Source organism: Pteropus vampyrus, unplaced genomic scaffold, assembly GCF_000151845.1.
Source record: "Pteropus vampyrus isolate Shadow unplaced genomic scaffold, Pvam_2.0 Scaffold17, whole genome shotgun sequence".
Lineage (NCBI taxonomy): Eukaryota > Metazoa > Chordata > Mammalia > Chiroptera > Pteropodidae > Pteropus > Pteropus vampyrus.
Window position 1 is genome coordinate 2,554,617 of NW_011888798.1, and position 23,071 is coordinate 2,577,687.

Sequence of the window (23,071 nt, forward strand, 5' to 3'; positions counted from 1 at the left end):
GTGTTACTTTTAAGTTACCTCTTCTGGTGTTACTGTGAATGTTACAGACTTACTAATATTTAATAGCAGCAAAGCAGAGTCGGGTTGGAGAAGATAGTAAACCTCTGGGTTATGATTAAGATGTATGTTCTAGAATAAAGTGATAGGCTTTGGATTAATCAAGTGCAGTTGCGCCTGGGAATGGCTGGCAGAGCAAAGGAGAAATGGCATGAGATAAAGAAAGAAATCGGGAGTCCCTAGATCATGAAGCTAGAGAATATACTGTATATCACCCACAACATATTTGGTGCTGTTTGGAATTCTAGAAACAAATACAAAAGCAGAATAAAGATGGCTGTATGTGTCCCTTAGGACAGCTTTATTGGTGAGTGGAAAGGCTTGTGAGAATGTACAAAAAATGTCATGTGAGAATATGGTCAGAGGATAGTCTGATGGTACTCTGATTTAAAAACACTAGCTAACATTTACTGAATACAATGTGCCAGGTCATCTGTAAGTACTTTGTCATGATTAACATTTCTTTAAATTCTTTATAATCCTCATGGGGAAGATGTTATTTTTACGTCCATTTTATAGATGTGGAAATTGAGGTGTAGAGAGAGGTTAAGAACTTGCTCCAGGTCTTGCGAGTTCTTATTGTGGAGCCAAAATTTGAATGAGAGTAGGCCTCACTCACTCGGAAGTTAACATGTGACTGGCGATCTGGGGATGTGGCATTGGTAGAGGGATTGAGCAGTGTACCTGGGGTATTCAAAGAAGAGTCAGGAGACTAATGGACTTGAAATGAGATTGGCAAGGCAAGAGAAGTGTGACCCACCAGAACATGCAGGGCTTGGAAGACCCCGGAAAGAGCTGCCTTTTCCGCCAAAGGAAATGGCATCATTTGCCTACCTTTGTAACTAGGTAGGCAAATAAAATAAACATGATATATATAACAAACCCACACTGGATTGGGTGAGAGAAAAAACGTACCAGGGAAGTAGAAGTGATTCTTCTAGAAATGTGCCCAGAGTCAGAGTTGGAAGTGAGTGGGCAGAAAATTTTTGGAAGGCCCCTCAGTGGTGATCACAATGTGGTGTCAGTGTCAGACATAAGAATGTGAAATGAGGCGGGCTTCTCAATGTAAAATGAAAGGCAACGAACTCTCAGTTTCATTACAATCTATCGATGTAGTGAACCTGATAACAGGCAATAAAAACCAGTCACTTAAATCTACCATTAGAGGAATGGGTCAAGATAACTGTTTTCCACTGAGGTATTGAGGAGAAATTCTGCATTTTGTTTTATATTTCTTGAAAGTATGTAGTTTGAACAGGAGCAGGGATGCTCAGGAAGCTGACTCAGGAAGGCTGATTGGCTGATTGCTCAGCTCGAAAGTTTATTGCTTTGAAAAGTGACCTCTTAAGGATATGGAAGAAAGGAGTGCAAGTAAAAGAAAAGTTTTAAGAAAAGACAAAATGACAAGCACCACATTTTCAGTGGAGCTGAGGTCTTACCACTCAATTAATTTCAGAGTCAAGGCCCAATTTTAGTTCCAAATCACCTTCTGCTTTTACTTACAAAGGACTTTTCGTTAAGCCAAATAAAGTAGACGGAGGTCCTGTTGTTTACTATCTATCACTAAAGCATTCCTACAAAAAGACACCTGTGCAGGCCATTTGGCTCTAGTCAACTATTTTTTTACAATTTGATTATGAATATAATTAGAATGAGTTAAGAGACAAGCTAGGCATCAGCCATAAAATTTCTAGTTTGCTCACACACACACACACACACACACACACACACACAGCCACAACAAGCAACCACAAGAAAAAACCTGCCAAGTCTGTGAGAATGTTAGCTTGCAGTGAAAACTTTAGTAGAAAGGGAAAATTTGTAAAAATCTACCTTTATTTTAATTTCAAATTTTCTTGAAATTGTGCAGTAGAAGATATTTTCATACTATATTATTTTTATATCTCTGGTTTCTTTGTTGTGACCCTTCAAATCCTGCTTTTTACTTTTTCTAGTTTTAAGGCAGTTTGTCACTGTTATGCTTTTATGTTTAACTATTGTTTGTAATCGAGTGCCTTGCAAGCTCTGTTTCTTTTCTCCCAAAGTGTGTCATCATGGAGTTGATGATGCATCAGAAATAGTTTGACCAAAGGGCAAGATAAAGTCAAGAGTAAAGAAAATATTTGCAAATATAGTTGACTGGCTTTCCCCCGCATCTACTTATTGAAAGTATACATTAAAGGTAAAATGGCATAATAGCCATGGAAATAACCATTAGGACATGCAACAGATACTGTCTGCCTGCCATAGAGCAATGTCTTTAAGTTAAATCATTTTTGTATGAGGATGGTATGACTGACAGATATATAGGAGTATGAGCTATATTTAAGAACTAGGCATGGGCTATGCTCTTCTACCTTTGATGACTAAGAGCCTGCATTTTAATGGTGTTTAGTCAGTCTCGTGGATACTATTTCTCATAATTTGTTCTACTGCTTAATTAATCAGTGCTTACAAACACTGGGCATTAAAAATATTTTTTTTTCAGATGTATGTGTGACTACAGCCTTTAAATTGATGATTTGTATGCAATATCATTACTGTCTCAGTTTATCACTGGCTTGCCTAATATCAAAGTGTTATATACATACATACGTATATGCATATGCACATGTATAAAATAAACATGATATATATAACAAAAATTATATACAATATTTACTCAAGAGAAGCTGGAAAAGATGACGAGGAAATTAATATTGGAATCAGAAGGTTGTTTTGATCGAGGAGTTAGCATTGACTACATTCCCATAATGGGAAATATATAGAACATTATTCATGTTAGGAAGAAAAGTAATCATTTTTGTATATCAAAGGCAACTTTGGAAACTGAGAATACAACAAATCAACAAATATAAGCGCACATGATCAATTATTTGTGACAAAGAGCTGAGGTAAAGAAGCTGACCAAAATGAAATTATCGGATAGTCCTTGAATAAATCAGCTTTGGTTTATTCAAATCTCTAAGCGTATCAATCACAAATAATAGATAACATATCTTGTAAGTAAACGCATGATGTCATTTTTCTTTACTTCCATATCATCTACTAATCAATCTATAGTTAACTCTCATGTCAACTCTGATGATAGTTTGGATTTGAGAGAAGGCACATGAAAATTGATGGATTAAGAGTATTTTGATGTGGGGGTGGAGCAAGCGCTACCTGTAAAAACTAAGAGAGGAAAAAACATGTAGTAGGCAGAAAAATGGCTTCACAAAGATGTCCTAACTTCTCATTGTAAGGTGAATATATTTTCCTTTCTACCTTTCCCTCTCTTTCCTTCTTTCACAATCATTGGTCATTAACTCCTTTAAATTTTAATGGTTGTTCTAAGTCTTCAGTGGTTTACCTAGTTAGAAAACTAATAAACAACATTTATATTTGCATTTTTATGAGTTTATAATTCTGCTTGTCCAGAGCTTGAGAATATGTTAATTCCCAGAGCCTGCAAATATATTACCTTAATTCCTAGAGCCTGAGAATATGTTACCTTACATGGCTGCCTATGAAGGTGAAAGAAGGAAACCACTAGCAAAGGCATGTGGGTAGCCTCTAGAAGCTGGAAAAGGCAAGGAAGTATTTTCTCCCTTAAAGTATCCAGAAAAGAATACAGTCCTTCTGATACTTTGACTTTAACTCAGTGAAATGAGTGTTAGACGTCTTTCCTATAGAAGTATAAGATAATAAATCACTATATTTTAAGCCACTAGTTTGAGGTGATTTGTTATGGCAGCGATAGAAAACTAATACAGATGTCTTCTAGGAAACAGGGCTGTCACTCAGAAAGCAGAAAGAAATCCTTGGCTAAGCATCCTAAAGCAATCCTGGAAGCGACCATTCAGTATGAATTAAAAAGATAGAAGGCTCCAGAAACAAGGCATCCTAAGAAAACAGGACTCTGTATAATAGTGTCAGAAAAGAGTAAGTACATTATAAAAGGAAAAAAGTAAGGAAAAAGAAAAGCAATAACAAAGTCCAGAAAAAAATCAATATAAAATCTAAACAGGAAAATCTCGATCCAACTACAACAGGAACCAAATGTGGCCAAGAGTTTTAAGTAAGTTTTGGAGTATAATGAGATAGATTCCAATTGACCTGGTGAAGAATATTCTTTGAGAAGGGTGGGGACTGTGACAGTGAACTCTAAAGAAGAAATCTTTGTAAAACCACTTGGACAGTAGAAAACTCAAAAATCAGTGTTTTAAAATATAGTGATTTATTATCTTATACTTCTATATGACATGTCTGACACGTTTAACTAAGTTAAAATAAAAAAAATGTAGAAAAGGCTACTAATAACACTTAAGCTTGAAATAATTACTCATATGAAATAGTAAAATAACATGTATATCTAAATGAATTTCAAAAGGGTATGGGTGAGCAATGGATTACAAAAATAATATAGTAAAGGGTTAAAATGTACTCAGAGAAGACAACATTTAAAGCATTGATGTTTTTAGTATCTAGCAGTAAATATTGAAACATTGCTCATTTTGGAAAGCTCTACCTTATTTCTAATCTAAAACCCCCAAACTAAATTTTCTAATCATTTAATTAATTCTAACATTGGTTTAAAAAAGATAGTAATAGTCATGGTCTTATATAGAATGATATAGGATGTATAAGACTTATATAGGGTAATGCAACAGCCAGATTTTTGTCAACAGCTAGTTAGTTATTCTTTGAGCCAGAATTCTTTTAGATAAACATTCTCAGAAAGGCAATGTAGGATGATGGAAAGTATTTATATTTTAGAGTCTGAAAGTGAATGCTAAGTTAAACCTTTTGAGCCATGTGAACTTGGGAAATATTTTGTGACTTGTTTTACTCCTCTGAAAACTGAATTTCTTTCAAATCATTTATTGAGCATCTAAAATAGAGTAAGGAAAATATTAACCTTATTTAATTCTTACAGCAACTTTATGAGCTAGAAATTATTGTCCACATAATTTCTTCAATTTTCCAATATCTCCTGCTGTTATTCTCAGAACAAAAAGAAATAGTTATAAAAAATGTAATGAGTTTTTCTACTCTCTCCATTTCTCAGTAATTTTGAAAAAATATAGATATTAAAATAGGAAAGACACTGCTTTTTGTCTCTCTTCTTTTGATCTATAGAGTTACCAGAATAAAAACAAACAAACAAACAAACAAACAAAACAAAATAAAAACATATGGAATAGAGGTAAACTTGATACATTTCCTAGGATTTGTCCAGACCCTTGCAGGCCTTTAGCCGCAGATTGCATCACCTATCATAAAACTCTATAGCTGTGTTTTTGTACCAAATTCACATTTACAGTATTAATAATGCCTTCAGCACAAGTCATTTCCAGGAAATTAGTCATTGCAGTCAGTGGGTTAAATCCCCACGAAAAAACCTGTAGGTGACCCAGTTGCATTGACCTGAAGTATAGACTTTCAGATCAATAACTGCAGTACTTGGATTCTGTAATATAAAACAATCTCTAGTGTTTTTGTTACCCCAATGGATGTTATCAGACAGGGGATCACTATGGCAATTGCAGGTTCTTATCATATTAATGTTTGATTTTGGTCCAAAAAGAAACTATTTTAAAAAGTAAATGCCTTCTGTTTTCTTTTCTTGGAATATGTAATGATGACTTTCAAACATGTAATGAAAATTAACAGTAATTCAAATAGCACAAGTAGTCATTAATTGCTTGTCTGTAAAATAAAATTTCTTTCTCAGAAGTAAAGCATTCTAGTTGGATGTAAAATTCTTTTGGTCTAATCACTTTTAACTCTGTCATAAAAGGATAACAGCTCTCAATTTGGGACCAAATAAAAATATTAAACCTTCACAAACTGGGCTTGGGTATAGTGACAGAAGAAAAGGAAATAATGTTATAGCTATATGAACTGTGACATTGACTGGCATGGTGTTCTGCTAATATTTAAACCGAAGAACAGAAACCACTTTATACCAATGGAGTAAATCATTTTGATGCAAGGAACTGGTTACCCATGTAATGAAGAAGCTAGGAGTCAAATAAGAAAGAGAGAAGTAACCAAGAAACTAGCCATTGCAGGAAGCCACTCCCAGGATGGAGGGGCAGAAAAGAGGAGGATCCACATTATAAGATGGAAACTGGAACAAGAGTGGGCCTCTCCAGCCCAAGCTGAAGCCATGGAGGAGACAGATCCTCAGGTAGAGAAGCTACCTGAGGCAGAGAGGTGGGCAAGGGAGAGTGGGTGAAGGATAAATGAATAATTTAGCTGGCCTTTTCTTTTCCCTTGCCCCTGATATCTACGACTGGTGGCTTCCATTGGCTGCAGCAGCAGGAAGACAGCCCGCAAGAGCATCTGTGAAATGTAGCTGGTTAGGGTCAAGCTTCTGAAGGTACAGAGCATGGAAGTAAGGAATGAAAATGGCCAAAGAAGCCCAGAGCCAACGTATATGATTTTCTCCCTTGGAATTTACTTTACCTGGCTGATTCCTAGTTTATTCCTTTTATAAAAAGCCAGGAACTTGTGGACAGATCTGCTGAGCATCTCACGGTACAGATTTTACAAGAGACAGTGAGAACTACAATAATGCTCAGCATCCCTCTAGGGCTGGATATTAATGTCTTCATATTTAAGTTTTGAAAGTATGTTTTTTTTTACTCAGTTGGTGCACGATGAGAGGTAAAAGTAGCTCCTCTGGTGTGATTTTACCGTTCCCAAGGAACTAGGTGGCCATTCTCCCATTTCTTAAGGATATTTAAATATAAACTGCAACCCAGAGCTAAGTTTAGAATACTGGAACTAACTTCAAGGTTAAGCCAGAAATACATGGGTTAGCAAGCATATGCCTCTGTTCAGCATCATAACATGTTTCTCACACATATTATCTTGTTAGTTAGTCCCTCCACTTTACATATTAGTAAGTGATAAGTACTATCCTGAGTTAGGTAAGGCAAAGTCGCTGAGATTGATACTCCTTGCTTGGACAATGAAGGAAAACTCTCCCATCTCTTCACTTCTAGACTGCTTTCTCAAATAAAGCTTGTCTAGAGAAACACTGTTAGCATTTATACGGTATCTTACATTTTTAAAGACTTTTCTTAAGCATGATCTCATTCATTCTCACCATTACCCACTTTATAGGTATTGGCAATAGCTTCTCACCTCAACTTTGTTTTTTCAGTATTTCTGAAATTCTGTCCAGTTTGGACCTGAGTCTTAGGATAGTACAGGGATAGTCCTACTCTTTATGGAAATTCAATGAACAGATGCTCACCTGGGTTCTGAGGTCCTGCTTCTCATATTTCGTAAGCTAAGAGAATGGCTTGCCTAATACCTTTAGAATCAGGAGAACTAAGGGAAGCTTAAATAATGGGTATATTATATCACAGTCCTCAAATCAGCACATGTACTCATATGTTTCAAATTAGATGATATTCACTTAAAAGTATGGAGACCATGATGTGAAATCTGTATGACTTCTTTAAATGTACATAATCAGAGATAAGTAGCCAAATGCAAGTTTCCCAATTTCCTACCAGAACACTCTCCTATAATTGTGAGTGATCTTTCATGTTGTGTGTTCCAAGACAGAGTATCAGAATAAGCTGTTATGGAAATGCACGCTTGTTAATTTTATTCTTTATTCTTCCTTCAAAAAAGAAGGCAAGAGAGCCTGGGAACTATAAAATATTATTTTTTCTTGAGAAACAGTGGGCTCATGAAATGAAATGTTATGCCAGGGGATAAGAGCTTCATCCTTACCTCAAAACCCACTGCTACTATATTCAACAACAACAACAATAGCAACAACAACACTATCTAAAATTGTGAGAAGGCAGTAAGAAAAAGATCTTGGGAGAAAAAAATCTGCTTTATTCTTCTTGATATCAATTTCCAGAGCTTTAAACAAATATGAAGACTTTTGTGAAGTAAAAACAGAATAAAGGGCATATTGAGGGGCTGTTCTCCAACATGAGCTCCCCAAATCCCCACTTCCACTAATGGGAACATGGCATACACAGCCAGCCAAGGTCAGACCTCCTTAGTAGAGCATTTTTTCTTGGAGATTTTTCTTGTTTGGACTTTAATTAAGCTCCTGCCGGGCTTGCAAGCATTTTAATTTTACCTGTCTTCTTTCTTATTCTTCCTTAAATCAGTTTACTTGCCAAGATAACTTTTTCCAAGCTGTCACAATTATCATAAGTATACCCTAAGCTATTAAATTTAGAGATGAACTAGTAGTTGCTTCTCCAAGAATCAAAAGCAGAAGCTTCCTTGCATTTGGAAAATTTTTCATTCATTCATTTTTACTTAAGTGTGCATGTGTGTGTGTTATGGTTGAGAAAATAATAGAAATGGAAGCTTCACTGAGTGTACAATGACTATTGGCTAGTAAGTGATATAACTCAACTTCCCATAAGTCCCCAGTTTAACAAAAGACATGTGCCATTACCTAATTTAATACTCACACTGCTCATAAGCAAATTGTAGCCAAATATTGACTATTTTTGGTGGGTGAAGAGTGAGCGAGCCAAGAGAAGATGACGCTTCAGTTGATGGTTTAACATCCTTATAGTGAAACGTAGTATTTAATTCACTCAAGTTCTTAATAAAGATCCCTCTGTACTCAGTAAACTCATTGCAGCTCTGAAGCATAAAGGTAGGGACTAGGGGTGCCAAAGGTGACTCCTTTAAAACAGATTCCATGAGAAGCTATTGTCATTTGAGGATGCTTGATTGAAAACTGGCCAGCCTAAATAGAATGCTTTATATATTTTATTTTTTCTTAATTAAGAAAAAAGAAAAAAATCTTCATAGTATTACAGGGCTAGAAATAAAAATAAGCCTTCAAAAATACAAACACTAAAATGAAAGGAGTATTGGGTCATTATTAGCTCCATGATTGCTATTATCATCATTCATATTATTTACTTAATAGTTCCACACTGCCAGTTTATTCCACCAACCGCTTTTGTGTGTGAGGTACTTACTGATCGCTTCCACAAACCGCTCAAAGAAGCTGTAAGGGAAGAGCGGCTCAGGCAGCTCCCGGAAAAACATCTTCAGTGCTCCGGTGACAACGTGGATGTCCTCCCACTGGCTGTCGTCCAAATTCAGCTTCTCTTCTGGGAAAACACGAGGAGAAATGGAACAACTGGTTTTAATGAAACAATTACAAGACACTAATTATTATGTTAATGTTTGCCTACTATCATCAGCAACCGTTAACAGCCTTCTGCACCTAGAGGTTTGGTGCTGTGCATTTTTCCCCCCCTTTTTTTTTTCCGTAGGAAGGGAACATTTTCAATGGAATACCATCTGTAGGAATGCAGCTAACAAAAAAACAAGAGACACAAAGAGACAGTGCCATTGACACAGTATGTCAGATACATTTATTCCCATAATGCATCAGTATGAAAATTAGCATCACAGCTCAACGTGATTCAAAGCTATTTGGTTTTGAGGCCGAGGGGCTAAGAGTTGCCAATGATGGCCGGCTCAAGGGACCGGCCTAAAGTCTTTGCTGAGCCAACAGGAGACATATGCTAAACATGGCAATAGAAAATGAGTTATTGCTTTACATGTGTTAGCCTTGCTATGTACAAGGGAATAATGGGTAACACTTTTTTCCTTTTTTTTTTTTTTTTTGCTGAATATAAAGTCAGCAAGGAATAGAATACTGAGTGAGAAAAGATATTAATTCCTTCTTACTGCTTCAAAAATATCATTTTTTAAGTTTTCATCTCAGTGAGGAAAATGTGCCCAGCAACAATATTAGACAGACCCCTGTTGGCCTATGTAGGCTATGCAAAGCTGTCAAAAATGATAACACACTAAAGACAAACCACAAGTGCTTACCAACTCCTCTTAGAAACAATGGAAATGCTTGCTTGGGAAGCTTGAGTGAGTTGAGACATTTAAATATTAAAGAAAATAAATGCCAAAATAAAGTTTTTAGAATAAAGAGATTCTGGGCAATTATTATTTTTTTCCTTTCACTCTCAATCTGAAAGCCTGGAATTATTTTCACTCAAGAAGTGGATATAATAGAGGTGAAAGTGACATCTTTCTATACAACTGGAAGGACATAAGACACAAAAGCATTGCTGCTGATGCATATAGTATTTGTTTTTTTAACATGCAACCTGGAAAAGCTCTTGGAGGCTGAGCTTAATGAAAACTAAATCTAATCATTTTAGAAAACCTGAGGGTTAACTGAACAGCCAAATATACTGGCAAGAACTTTACTGGTATTTGGTCAACCAGAATTTTATTTCTTTATCAATCAATGTATTGGTCTCACATTCACATGCTCCCTTGGTGTCAGTTTTACTAATGCAGAAGAGAATTTGCACGAAAAATGTAAGAAAAGCTGAGAGTTGTCACTGTAGGGAATCTCTGCATGGGCTGTTTTGCTAACAGTGTTCCTGTCCTTTTAAAAATATTAGCTGAAATCTTTATCAGATCTTTTTTTTCTAAATGGAAGATTATTTCCAGGGCTATTAAGTGACGTTCCTGCTCAATAAGATGTCTGCGATGAGAAGGAATGAAGGTGGATCTGCGTATTTCAAATGGGCTATTTTTTTCTTCCTTTTCAGTCTTCATTCCTACCTCAATAATAACACAATAATATGATCTACAACAAAATCGGCAGAGGAGACCTTCTTTCTGCCCTGCAATCATTTTTGATTGATTGTATTTCAACAATTAGTCTTTTATTTGGTTACACACTATTGAAATAGCAAGACAGCATCTTAGCAGGCCAGCTTTAAACAGTCAACTGTTAACAATAGCATCAAAAAGGGAGACCTGATGGGGTTTACTGTCACTTTAAAGAACGGGGTTTTCACATTGTTGAAATCTGTCAGATATTTTGAAATGTCCCTCTCACTATGGTGCCACACCCCCTGCGTGCCCTTATAATAAAATTGGTTTTACTCCTGATTAAATCATTTTCTCCCTACCCACTACCATACTTCTCATAATGGACCTGTGCGCTCTACAGCTGGTGTTCTTCCCATGGTACCAATTCTTACTTTATCTTTTAAGCACTTTGCTGCTAAGATCTCATGCAGAGTGCTTATGTTTTGTTAAGAGCTTCATTCTTAGAGAAATAGCTTAACACATGTTCTAAAAATGTTGTACAACTTATTGCTTAAAACACATTTAGAAAATGCATAAGTACTGTAGCTTTGGCACTGAACTTTAAGTGGAAACCTAAACACACACACAAACACACACACACACACATGTGCTCATACACACAAATATCTCTACCAAAATTTTATTAGAAAATTCCATTATAAATGCCATTCTGATACATAGGTTTGAAACTGTTAAAGGGAATTGTTCAGGTAAAACAATGATTTTATCTCGAGCAAGAAAACAGGAACAAACAATTGCATAACCAAAGGCAAATGCCAAATTAGCTACCTCCACATAAGCATGTTAATTTAAATGATTTTGAAAATGAAATATTTTAATATACATAAAAATTTACCGATCAGTAAATACCGTTTGATCTCTTGAAATGCCATGTAATATCAATATCGACTTGTGTTACTTAAACCTGCATTCCTACTATAGGTATCTACAGTCTTCATTTAATGAAAACAAATTGCAACCCTCCAACAAGTAGCTTAAAGAAATAATATGGAAAGTAGTTGGAAATAGTCTTTTGAAATACAATATCTAATTTTTATACTAATTTTTTTCATAAGCAACCAAAGTTAAGATTCCTGGTAAACCAGAGGGCTTTAAGGTATATTTTTCAATCAAGACCACTGTGATTTATCTAAATATACAGTTATGTCCATATTTATACACCTTCTCATGAATCTAGCAGTTCTCAAGATGAAATGATCATAACTCTATCTCGGTGTTAACAGGTATTAGAAACACATGTATATTATTTTTTAACTAAAGTGTAAATAGTGATGAAAGTCTCATGCTTCTTCCTTTTCCAGTAGAGTAAATTTTCTCAACAGTGATGCACTATTGACACGTGGGGCTGAATAATTATTTGTTGTGGGAGTCGTCCTATACATTCTTGGATGTTTAGTAGCATTTCCGGCCTCAACCTGCTCAATGTTAGTAGCATTTCCCAGGGGTAATGATGAAAAATATCTCTCCAGATATTGCCAATATTCTCGGTGGTACAAAGTTATCTCCGGTTGAGAACCACTACAATGAAGCTCAAAGATTCTTAGAAGTAGTTACGCAATAAATATCGATTTATGAAGTTTACCTTAGGTAGGCAGAGAACTAGAAAACTAGGTACACACATACTGAAATTTCTTTAATATGACCTCGAGTTGGTAATTATTATTGACGAAATCAAAACCTTATACAGAACAAAATTCACACGACCACATTTCAGGGTGCTTTGCAACAAAAACAATAATCAATAATTACTTAGTGCTTATATTGGACTAGGAACTATGCTATGAACTTTACATTCATTGTCTAATGTAATTTTTTTCAATAAGAAAATGAGATCCATGATATTGTTATTATCATTTCCATTTCATAGATAGGGAACATGCACAGATAGGTTAAGTAGCTTTTCCACGTCTGACAAGTGATGAATCCAGGATAAGGAGCCAGTAAGCCCTACCCAAAAACCACTATGTTCAGACTTAATCTTGGGTGGCAGAAGCTGAAAGCAAAAAGGCAAATAAATAATAATTAAAAGTGATAGTAGATTCACTTATTTTTTCAAAGATAGTGACTTTTACATTTTATTCCTAAATGTCTTAATCGAGGCTCTATTTTTACGTGCAAACTGACTCTGATCTTTTGTAATTACTCATTTATAGAAGGAAGAGATTCTTATATAAACAGATATAAAACAAATTGCCAATAAAAAGAAATTGTGTCAGGAAAAGGGCAGAAGATGGTGCGAATTGTAATGTGTGACGGAGTAGAGAGGAAATATGATAGAGTGGGAGAGATTATACAAAATACCAATGGATTTACCACTAATTCATTGTATATATGTTTATTTGTGAAATGAAGATAGAAGGATAGTTGTCGATATCAAATGAGAAAACATATCTAAAAAAAATTGGAAAGCACTAGGAAACAGACATATCCAAGATGCCACTATGATGGGGAAGGTGAATAAAGGCAAAAAAGGCAAACTACATAAGGTATTAAGGCAATGGAAATATCGAGCAAATATCATAAACCATCCTTGTTTTAGAGGATTTACCTCAGTGTGATGCAATTTGTCTTATGAGATCAACGAGAAGTTCACACGCTTGAGGCCAATACTGAGAATAACTCTGATTGAATCAAGATATCTCACAAGATACTCTGATAATCTGTGCTGGTTTCTCCTGGATTTCTAATTAGGCTATCTCAAATTCATTTTGATCATGGCTTTTGGTTTAAAGCATTTAAGAAGAATTAAAGATAGGTTAAGCTCCAGAATCCAAATACTGTGTGATTTTTATGGAATTACTCATATGAGATTACAAAAAATATGTCTAAATGCTATATCTTAACAAGACCATCCTGAAATGCCTTTTTTTGGGAGGGTCTTTGTTTGTTTGTTTGTTTGTTTGTTTGTTTATCAGTAAAAACTTATCTACATCACGCTGAAATCAATTATATATAAAATAACAAATTTAACAATAGATATTAGGAACAATCTTTCTTAAAAAGGAGAACTAAGAGATGGACCTGTGATAGCCACAGTAGATCATGGTAATTTCCAAGGAAAAAGGCACATTTAAATATCACTAACACAGTCTTTGTTGTGGGGGTGCTCCCCTTTTCATTGCAGGAGGTTTAGCATTGTCCCTGGCCTCTACTCACTAGATTCCAGTAGCACTTTCTTCCTAGTGTAACAACCAAAAAATAAAAAAATAAAAAAATTAAATCACCACTTTCTCCTTATATTCTTCTTATGTATTACTCTATAGGTTGGTATAACCAGAAGTTGCAATATCAGGTCTGATTTTAACTAAGATCACTGTATGAACCCAGTGTTGGTTGAAATGTGGCTGCAGATAACTTGAACTATCCAGAATAGAATAGTGTCATAAGAGTAAAGAGGTACTTTTTTGTGTATTGAAAAACAAGTGCATTTTTAACATGTAATTTGTCCATGGCACTTTTAAAGCCTCTTTCCAACTTTTATTTCACTGTTGTAATAAAAAAAAAAAGAAAAGACACCCTAACTTTCCCAGTATATGGAGAGAATAGCTCTGGTTTTATTAATATAGTGACAAGAACCTATTAAATTGTGAAACTCCCATAAAGAATGTGGTATCGGCTTCCAGTGCAGATGACCATTTGGAAACCTTATCTGAAAGGCCTGCTGGGTACATGAAAGTCACATCATGAATGAAAGAGATGCCAGAGAGACTATAGATCTGAAAAATAATACTATGTTTGGCCATAAAATCAAACTGGAAGATTAGATATTAAAGTAGATAAAACACACTGTTTATCTAGAAGGTTATAGCTGATTTTTAGTTTAGTGTTTAAAAGAGTGGATCAAAAGGAAGTTCACTGAATCGTTCGACCAGCTCAACCTATCTTGTTGTGTTGGCTCCTTAAAGTGACAGTTGATTTCTGCTGGATTAGAGAGGTTCCACATTCTCAAACTCAATGATGTAAAACCCTGTGCCTAAAGCAGCATCTTTTCATGCTGCACTTGCTAAAGCTGCTTCCTACAACATTTTGGGTATAACATGAGACTCTACTGAGGACATTCTTAGGAAACTAGACCAACCATTCAAGCAGTTAATTTGTTTGTTCACTTAATTTTTATTAAACAAACATACATTGGAGACTACATATAAGGGACTGTAGTATGTGCTTTTCAAAGCTACAGCTGTTGAGGCTGCTTTATATTCCTCAAAGGAGAGGACTTCAACAGGTGCTCAGAAATATGACACAAATGAATATAAATTCTAGACATTTTACTTCTTATTTTGTCCCATAGAGTAACACTCTACTGACCTTGAGGACAAACAAGAACAAACTCAATAAACTCAAAGAACATCCTCCTCAAAATGTGCAGTAAGTCTGTAATGGGCTGAATTGTCCCCCATACTCCCATTCATATGTTGAACTTCTAACCCCCAGTATCTCAGTCTGTGACTGTATTTGAAGATAGGACCTTTAAAGAGGTAATTTAGGTAAAACGAGGTCATATGAATGGGTCTTAATCCAATGTAACTGGCATCCTTATAAGAAGAGGAGATTAGGACACAGATATGTATAGAGGGAAAACCATGCGATGACACGGAAAGAAGATGGCCATTTACAAGCCACAGAGAGAGGCCTTAGAGTAGAGTAATTTTGCCAACACTTTAATCCTGGACTTCTAGCCTCCAGAACTGTGAGGAAATAAATTTTTGTTGCTTAATACCCTTAATCTGTGGTATTTTGTTATGGTATCTCTAGAAAATGAATACAATATCCAAAGGTTTTGCAGAGAAAGATGTCATGTTCCCGGATCATATCTAAACATTTCTTCAATACATGGGCTATGCCACATTTATGAAATATGGTAGACAACAGAGATAGTCAGGTAATTCCAGTAGAATAAAAATAATTTCTAGATTCAGAGAAAGGGTTTGAAGCTGAAATTAGTCAAAAAAATTGCCTGCCTATTCAGGCTCAACCTAAATATTTAAAATGATTTGCTTTATAAATATGCAGGATACTTTCTAGCATGACCTCTAGACAAAAAAAAATTATAATTGTAATTTTTTTACTCATTCTTTTTTCCAGCCACTACTTCTAGAGTACAAATAATTTCATTGCTGCCACAGCCTGAGCACAAAATACTAAGGAACTTTTAAAATGTTCTCAGGACAAATTTAGTGTCAGCCAAATCAACTCTCTATGGCCATGGTATCTATCAAACAATAAAAAAAAAAGTGGTTTTAAATATGAAACTGCATTCCAAAGAGATTTATTCCTTACAACTCATCACAGTAACCTCCAGGAAGCTATTAGGAGGCTTACATTGAAAAATGGTTATTTACTATAAGAGGAGATGGTTGGACCTGTGTACACAATGGGCGGTTTTGCCACCTGTTCCACGACATCATTTTGTGCGACCTTCTTGAGGTAAGAAAGAGGGAGGAACCAAGCAAATTACCAGAAACCCTCTAAGCAGCTAAAATTTTCTTTAAGAAAAGCTTTTATTTTTTAGTACCCAATGGGATATTTTGGCGTGTCATGTTGGCATGCTTTCTCAATACTTCATGTTGTGTATATTTTGTTGGAAATTACTTACAAAGGCAAGGCATGAAAATAATGTCGAAGTTGATATGAAATATCTTTAGTTATTCTCTTTGAAGGAGATGGAACAGCCTTCTACTATATTCAGTACAGAACCTAATTGGGAATGAGAATGTCTTATTTTTATTTTTTTTCAGCTTTCATTTGAATGTAAATAATGACATAATAAATAGGTACAACTGAAATTTGTGAAGCAAGCACCACAGATGGAAAGTATAACAAATGTGTCATTGCTTTGCACATTTTTAATTTTTAATGGCATAACATAAAACATCTTCCCATGATCATAACTCCATGTATAATGCCACCTTATAAAATGATGTTATTGACGTTATGCTTCTCTCTAGGCTTCTAATTTTTTTTTCTTTTTGTCTAGGCATCTGAGGAGAGGTAGCCCTGTTCAGATTCTAACAACTACCACTACAACACCACAACAAAAATGAAGTTACTTCATTTGTTGGAATCATAAATTTTTTAAAAAGTCATGGTACCATATATATTTCTTTAATTCTTTTCATACTCAGAGCTTCCAACACTGCTCTTATTTTCATTTAGTGAAAGGCTTTTTGTACTCTGCAGACAGTATACACAATGGTTCATTTTATCTGACCGTCTTCTCCAAACAGATTCTGAATTTTCTTGAATTCATGGATGATTTCATACATTACATACTCCAAAGGGTAGAGAATCCGTAGGATTAAATTTCAACAAAGTCATTTTTGAAAGTTTCCTTCTTATTGGCTCTAAATTTCAACACTATTGCTATTTGTTCCCTTTAAGTTATATGATATTTATAAATATCAAGCAGAAGTTCAGATCAAAACATATCTCATAATGATATCTAGGAAATAATTATAACTAAGCCCTATAAATGCCCATATACAAATAAAATGTCTATTGTAGGCATAGGCACATATATAGATGTTACTTCATGTGCTAGTTTCCTCACTTGTCTACTGAGAACTGTTATCTCTCCTAATTTTGTAGAAGAATAAAGTAAAGTAATATATTTAAAAGATATAATACAGGCTTATTACAATATTATTAAAAATTTATTTGGACATTGTCTTCTTTGTCAGCCAGACTTTGGCAAAATGTTTCCAGACTCTAATGTAATTTCTGGCTTCCATTATTCCCTTCACTACAATGTTGGTGTATGTGGGGTTAGAGATAGTATCATTTAGCAGGAGAAGGACTGGGCTTTTTGCTAGTTTAGAAATCTTCTGTCTGGAAATATTCTAGCAGGAAATAAAAAATAAAAGGTAAATAAAATTGGTAGATTAAGACAGTGCTACTCTCATTTGTTGAAACCATTTTCTTCCTAAATATGACATCTTTGTTGTCCATTAAGTATAACCAAAATGAAGAGAAGATTTCTAGCAATTATTGAGGATAATTTTATTTTACCTAAGTTATCTTGATTAATTGGTTTATGGGAGTAGTTAAGTAAATTTTCTACTTTGCATTACAAGAATAGCCAGAGCTCTATAAAGGTACCTATAATAAGAGTTGGGATGTTTACAAATTTTACAACTGCTTGCATAAAGTTAGATAGGATAGCTAGATCTCTATACATTCGTTTCTTTGAGAAACAACAGAATAACACTATCTTCTCAATTCTGCATCTTTTTATACAATATTCCAAGTTCAGGATAGTGATATAGATTCTTTAATGAATCTGTTATCAATAACTGGTTATTTTGTGTGTGTGTGTGTGTGTGAATGAAAAGTTCTATAGTTTTTTTTTTAACCTAAAAAAGGAGCCTGCCTATCTGACTCCAAGGGCTTCCAACTTTCAAGGTTCTGAAGAATAAAATCACTCTGTGTCCCTTTCTACAGTAACTTTGGAGAACCATAATTCATACAAATAATTCACAATGTGGATTGTTTTTATTACACAGGAGCTATAAAAACTAGTTGATCAAAACTGTCAAAACACTTGATGACATGATACTTGAAAACTTATAATTGTTTAATATGAAAAGTATGTTGCTTATAGTTATTTTAAAACTTTTATTTATTTGATTTTGAAATAGATAATGTATTCACACAATTTAAAGTTAAAACTATCAGAGTATACTGCAAAAGTCTCTAGTCTATCCCTCCTCAGAGAAAACACATATTATCAATTTTCTGTGGATCCTTTCAGACATTTTTTATACTCAAACAATATTACCCTCCACCACTTCTTTAAATTCATAAACTGATATAATATATGCACTGTTCTGTATCTTGATTCTTTTCACTTGGCAATATATGATAGAGATTATTCAAAATCAGGGCATTGAGCTTTATCATTCTTTTCTTTTTTACAGCTACATATTTAATTTTATGTATGTATAATAATTTACTTAACACTGGTTATTCAATTGTCGATCATTTTGCATAATGCTAGTTAGACTAACCTTGTACTTATATCCTTTATATCTAAGTATAAGTATGTACCTGCATCAGCATAAGAAATTCCTAAGACTTGGGATTTCTAGGTCAAAGTTTGTGTGTATATTTAAAATACTAATAGATCTTGCCAAATTTCCTACACAGTGCACCAATTTATGCTACCGCCACAATTTTGGAGAGACTATGATTCATTTGGAATATATATTCACTACTGACTGTAACTCTTCTCAAATAGCCATAATATATTGTGCCTTTGATTGTACAGTTAAAAAAATACACAACAAAGAGTGAAATGAGGAGAGATATAGAGACTTGGACTAAAACTAGACACAAAGTCTTTGCTAACCACAAGAGAGACTCTTATGGAAGATTTAACTTCTGATGAAGTGAAATGTTTGAATATTTAAATTATAACCGGTAAATGATTGATGTTTAATAAATGTATAACAATATAAAGACCAATAAGAAAATAAGTCCCAATAACAATAGCTGTTTTCTGATAAAATAAGAAACCACATAGAAACAAAGTCAAATAAAAAATAAAGAATAAGCATGCTGATAATGAAATAAATGAATGAAATTCCACAATTATGTGTTAATTTGAGTACTACAATTAATCACATAAAATCAAATGAATAAAATATCAATCAAATTAACTAATATATTCATTCATTAAAACAATTTAGGTGTCTTGTTCTAAGTACAAGAGGTATTGGTGGGAAGACAGTTATAAGGACAGAATGGGGATTAAAAAGGTGTCTAAGAAATGACATACAAATTACTCTTGAAGTCCTGACAGTTCTCAAGTTCTCTTTAGTATTGCTACTAGTATTGTGCTGTATTTGCTTCATTAATACAGAGACATGCTCAATTAGTTGCTTAATAAGTACCTTTTTAAATATGATGATGATGATGATGATGATGATAACTATGTAAACTCCGAAGCCTGAGAGTTCTCTACAGTTTCTCTCATAGAAAGATAGGAAGACATCATTTTCTAGGTTCTCAGGTGACCTGTTAGTATTAAGACGCATTTCCAAGCAGCCCAGTCAGTTTGGGTCCATACAAACCTTTCTTAGTCTGGCTTCATCATACATGTTCTTGTGATGTATATGGGGAGATACAGTCTTTTGCAACCAGAAGAAGAACCAACTCTTCTACTTGCTTTTATTCTCTCCAGTCTAACATTAAACAAATCTGTGGCACTAACTCCTGGGTCTCTGCCTATGGTTTCTGATATCACTCAGATATCTATGCTGCGAACCTTGACTCTAGCCTACACTGGGCTTCATTTCAGATCCTGCTTACTATGTTTCTAATCTTAGCCTGATAATCCCATCTCTCCTGAGACACACCTTAAGTAACTACACTGATTTAACCAGAGTTTCTCCTGTATTCTTCCTCCAAAGAAGTTTGTTCTTATTAATCTTTGCATCCCCAGTGACTAACTTAGTGTCTGGTGCCTGACGTACTCTGTTTTACTATTTTTGGACATATTTTCATTGATTCTCTGATTTTGACTTCTTTTGATTGCAGAGTCTATTGCACAGTATAACAATAACAATAGCTATATGTACACTTATAGTACACACATGTGCTATTTCATACCATAATAATAATAATGATAACAATAGCTATATGTAGCATAATTTTTGTGTTATCTTTGTACATCTTTCTTTTTCAAAACATATTTTCAAATCAGTTTAAAATTAGTTCGAATCAAACTAATACTGATGACATAAGCAGGTTGTTCCATCACTCATTCACTCATTTACCAAATATTTATTAAACTCAAATTTTGTACTAGGCATGTTGTAGCTGCTGGGGTGAAAAAATAGATTTAAAAAACCTAGTTTTAAGCTCAAAGATATTTCAGTACGTAAGACATTCAAACAAATAGAAAAAAATTACAATACATCATGGTATACATTACTATATAACTTTGTGGACATAGTTATGGCAACATAGAAGATTGATATGTAACTTTGGATAATGGTCAAAGGAGCCTTCCCACATGAAGTGTCACATAACAATTATATTAATTTATGAGCAGCCATGGGGACGATGGTGGGGGATGGGGAAGAAGAAGGGAAGAGATCTATAAAGAACAGTAGAAGTAACAGCCATGCCAAAGACTGAAGAACATGATGCATTTGTGGAACCAAGAGTTGCTCGAGAGCACAAAACTATAGGTACCATATCTCAGAGTATTGAGGATGGAAAGGAAGGCATAGGCCAGAGCACAAAGGACCCGACAACTGAAATAGGCTGGATGACTATAACAAAACAGTAACCTTCCAGAAAGGTGCTCTGGCAGGAGCGAATAGGTTGGGTCAGAGTGAGTATATGCATGAGAGGCAGTGTGTCCAAGAGACACCATGAGCAAATTGCTCAGCTGAGAGACTGTTGTGTTAAAATATGTATTCACTATGAAAGAAATAATTTTTAAAGGAGGTCAGGAAATAAGAGAGAGACACTCAGGTGTATTCATGAAACTATTACCTAGCAGAGAAGTAAGTCTAGAAAACTGATGGTTAGGCATGTACAAAGGATTAAAGTTCAGAGACCAATTATTGTGTATCACATTTATCGTAAGTTCAGGGAAGTCAAAATATTCTATTTTCCAGAAGTTTATAAAGACCTGCTGGTAGTTGGAAAATGAGAATCCATTTGGATTATCTGACCAGAGATAAGACTTCAATGATGTTTCAGTATCACGCACTACTTTAAGGACTCCACAAAAGGGAATTATAGTTAATTGGATTATGCTGGTCTCCACACGCTGATTGTAAGAAAAGAAAGTATAAAAATATAACTATTGCTAACAGGTCATATCTACCATCAACCACGGGATTTGCTTTTTTTACTTACCAATAAGATTAATTTCTTCTTTACAATCTTTCAAATTGAAATCTTTTTAATTATAGACTTTAGAAAATGCAAAGAAAAGGGAATGGTTGGCTTGTTGTTTAGATTTTTACTTACTTAAGATCCCTTTATTTTTTTTCTCAATTTCAATTGTTACATTTTTTAAATACTGGATTTCTGTAAAGTGCTAATCCCAGGGCTACTAAGCTGAGGATTCATAAAGATGTGCTCTCTGCTTTCAGGGAACATAACATCCAGAAAAGACATAGGTCTATAACCCCAAATGTCATTACATGACTAAGTGGAATATTAGATTAAAGGTAGTATAAGCTACTAGTTAACATCATAGAGTCGAGCACTTCTCAGGCACTATCCTAAGTGCTTCAACAAGTATTAATTCATTTTATCTCTATTCCAACACATGCTATAGGTACTATTATTAGTTGAATTTTACTGATGAGTAAATGAAGGTCCAGAGATGAAGTAATTTGTCCAAGTTTACTCAAGCATTTAGCTAGAGTTCAGTCAATCTGACTCCAAACCTGAAACCTTAGTCACTCTGCTAGAACTGGTTCATTCTGAGTAGGCTGGCAGATAAAATTTCTTTTAGGCAATGACAGTAAGGGATTCATAGGTGAAGAAGTATGTTCTAGGCCAGGGTTTTACAAATGTGGCCCCAGTTCCAGCCATATCAGCATCACACAGGATGTTGTTAGGCATACAAATTACCATGTAATATCTCAGACCTACTGAATCAGAATCCCCTGGCCACCTCTGATTTAACATGTCCTCCAGGTGATTATTATGCATGCTAAAGTTTGAGATCCACAGTTCTAGCAGCAGATATGAAATAGATAAAAGTTTGTTTATTAGCAAGCAGCCTCTTTATGGCTAGTAAAAAGGAGGGGGTGGTTATAAAATGTAGTAAGAACTTAACGTGAAAATTGGTGGAATGCCTTAACTGGCATGAGAAGAGATTAAATGTTCTCCTTCAGGCAAGAGAGAACCATCAAAAGTTCAAGTGGGGAAATAATGTTATTCAGACTGTGTTTTATGGAGTTAAATCAATTGGGAATATAATAAAGCATTTGAGAGGTGAGAAGGTAGAAATATGCAAATTAGTAGGAAGCTAGTACAACAGTCCAAGGCATCATGAAGGCCAGAATTAAGTAGTGTTTGTGGAAATGCGAAGAAGAGGTTGAGTATGTGAGACCTTAAAATTTAATAAAAGTAGCAGTGGTAAAGGGAAAAGAGAATCGAGTAAAATTCCATTGTTTCTGGCTAGAAGGATGATGTGCTGATGCTGTTGCCTTGCATTGGACACCTGAGAAAGGGGAGCTAGGACTCTTTATTCAATTTGTTCTTGACAAGAAGATGCCAGGGATAATGAGTTTGATTTGGGTATGCTACTGATATTTCACATGGCAAGATCCAGTAGACATTTGTATATTTGAATATGGAGCTTAGTAATGGGGATAAAGATTGGATAGTTCGATTTGAAATT

The 23,071-nt window shown here is 34.7% G+C and overlaps 1 protein-coding gene across 1 annotated transcript in view; it reads right to left on the reverse strand.

The window, feature by feature from the left end:
- The window catches only part of ARHGAP15 (Rho GTPase activating protein 15), a 592,609-nt gene that overhangs the window by 114,820 nt on the left and 454,718 nt on the right, over window positions 1-23,071 (reverse strand). The window contains exon 13 of the mRNA XM_011354472.2: window positions 9,024-9,158. Coding sequence (XP_011352774.1) covers window positions 9,024-9,158 — 135 coding nt within the window. The remainder of the gene's footprint in view (window positions 1-9,023; window positions 9,159-23,071) is intronic.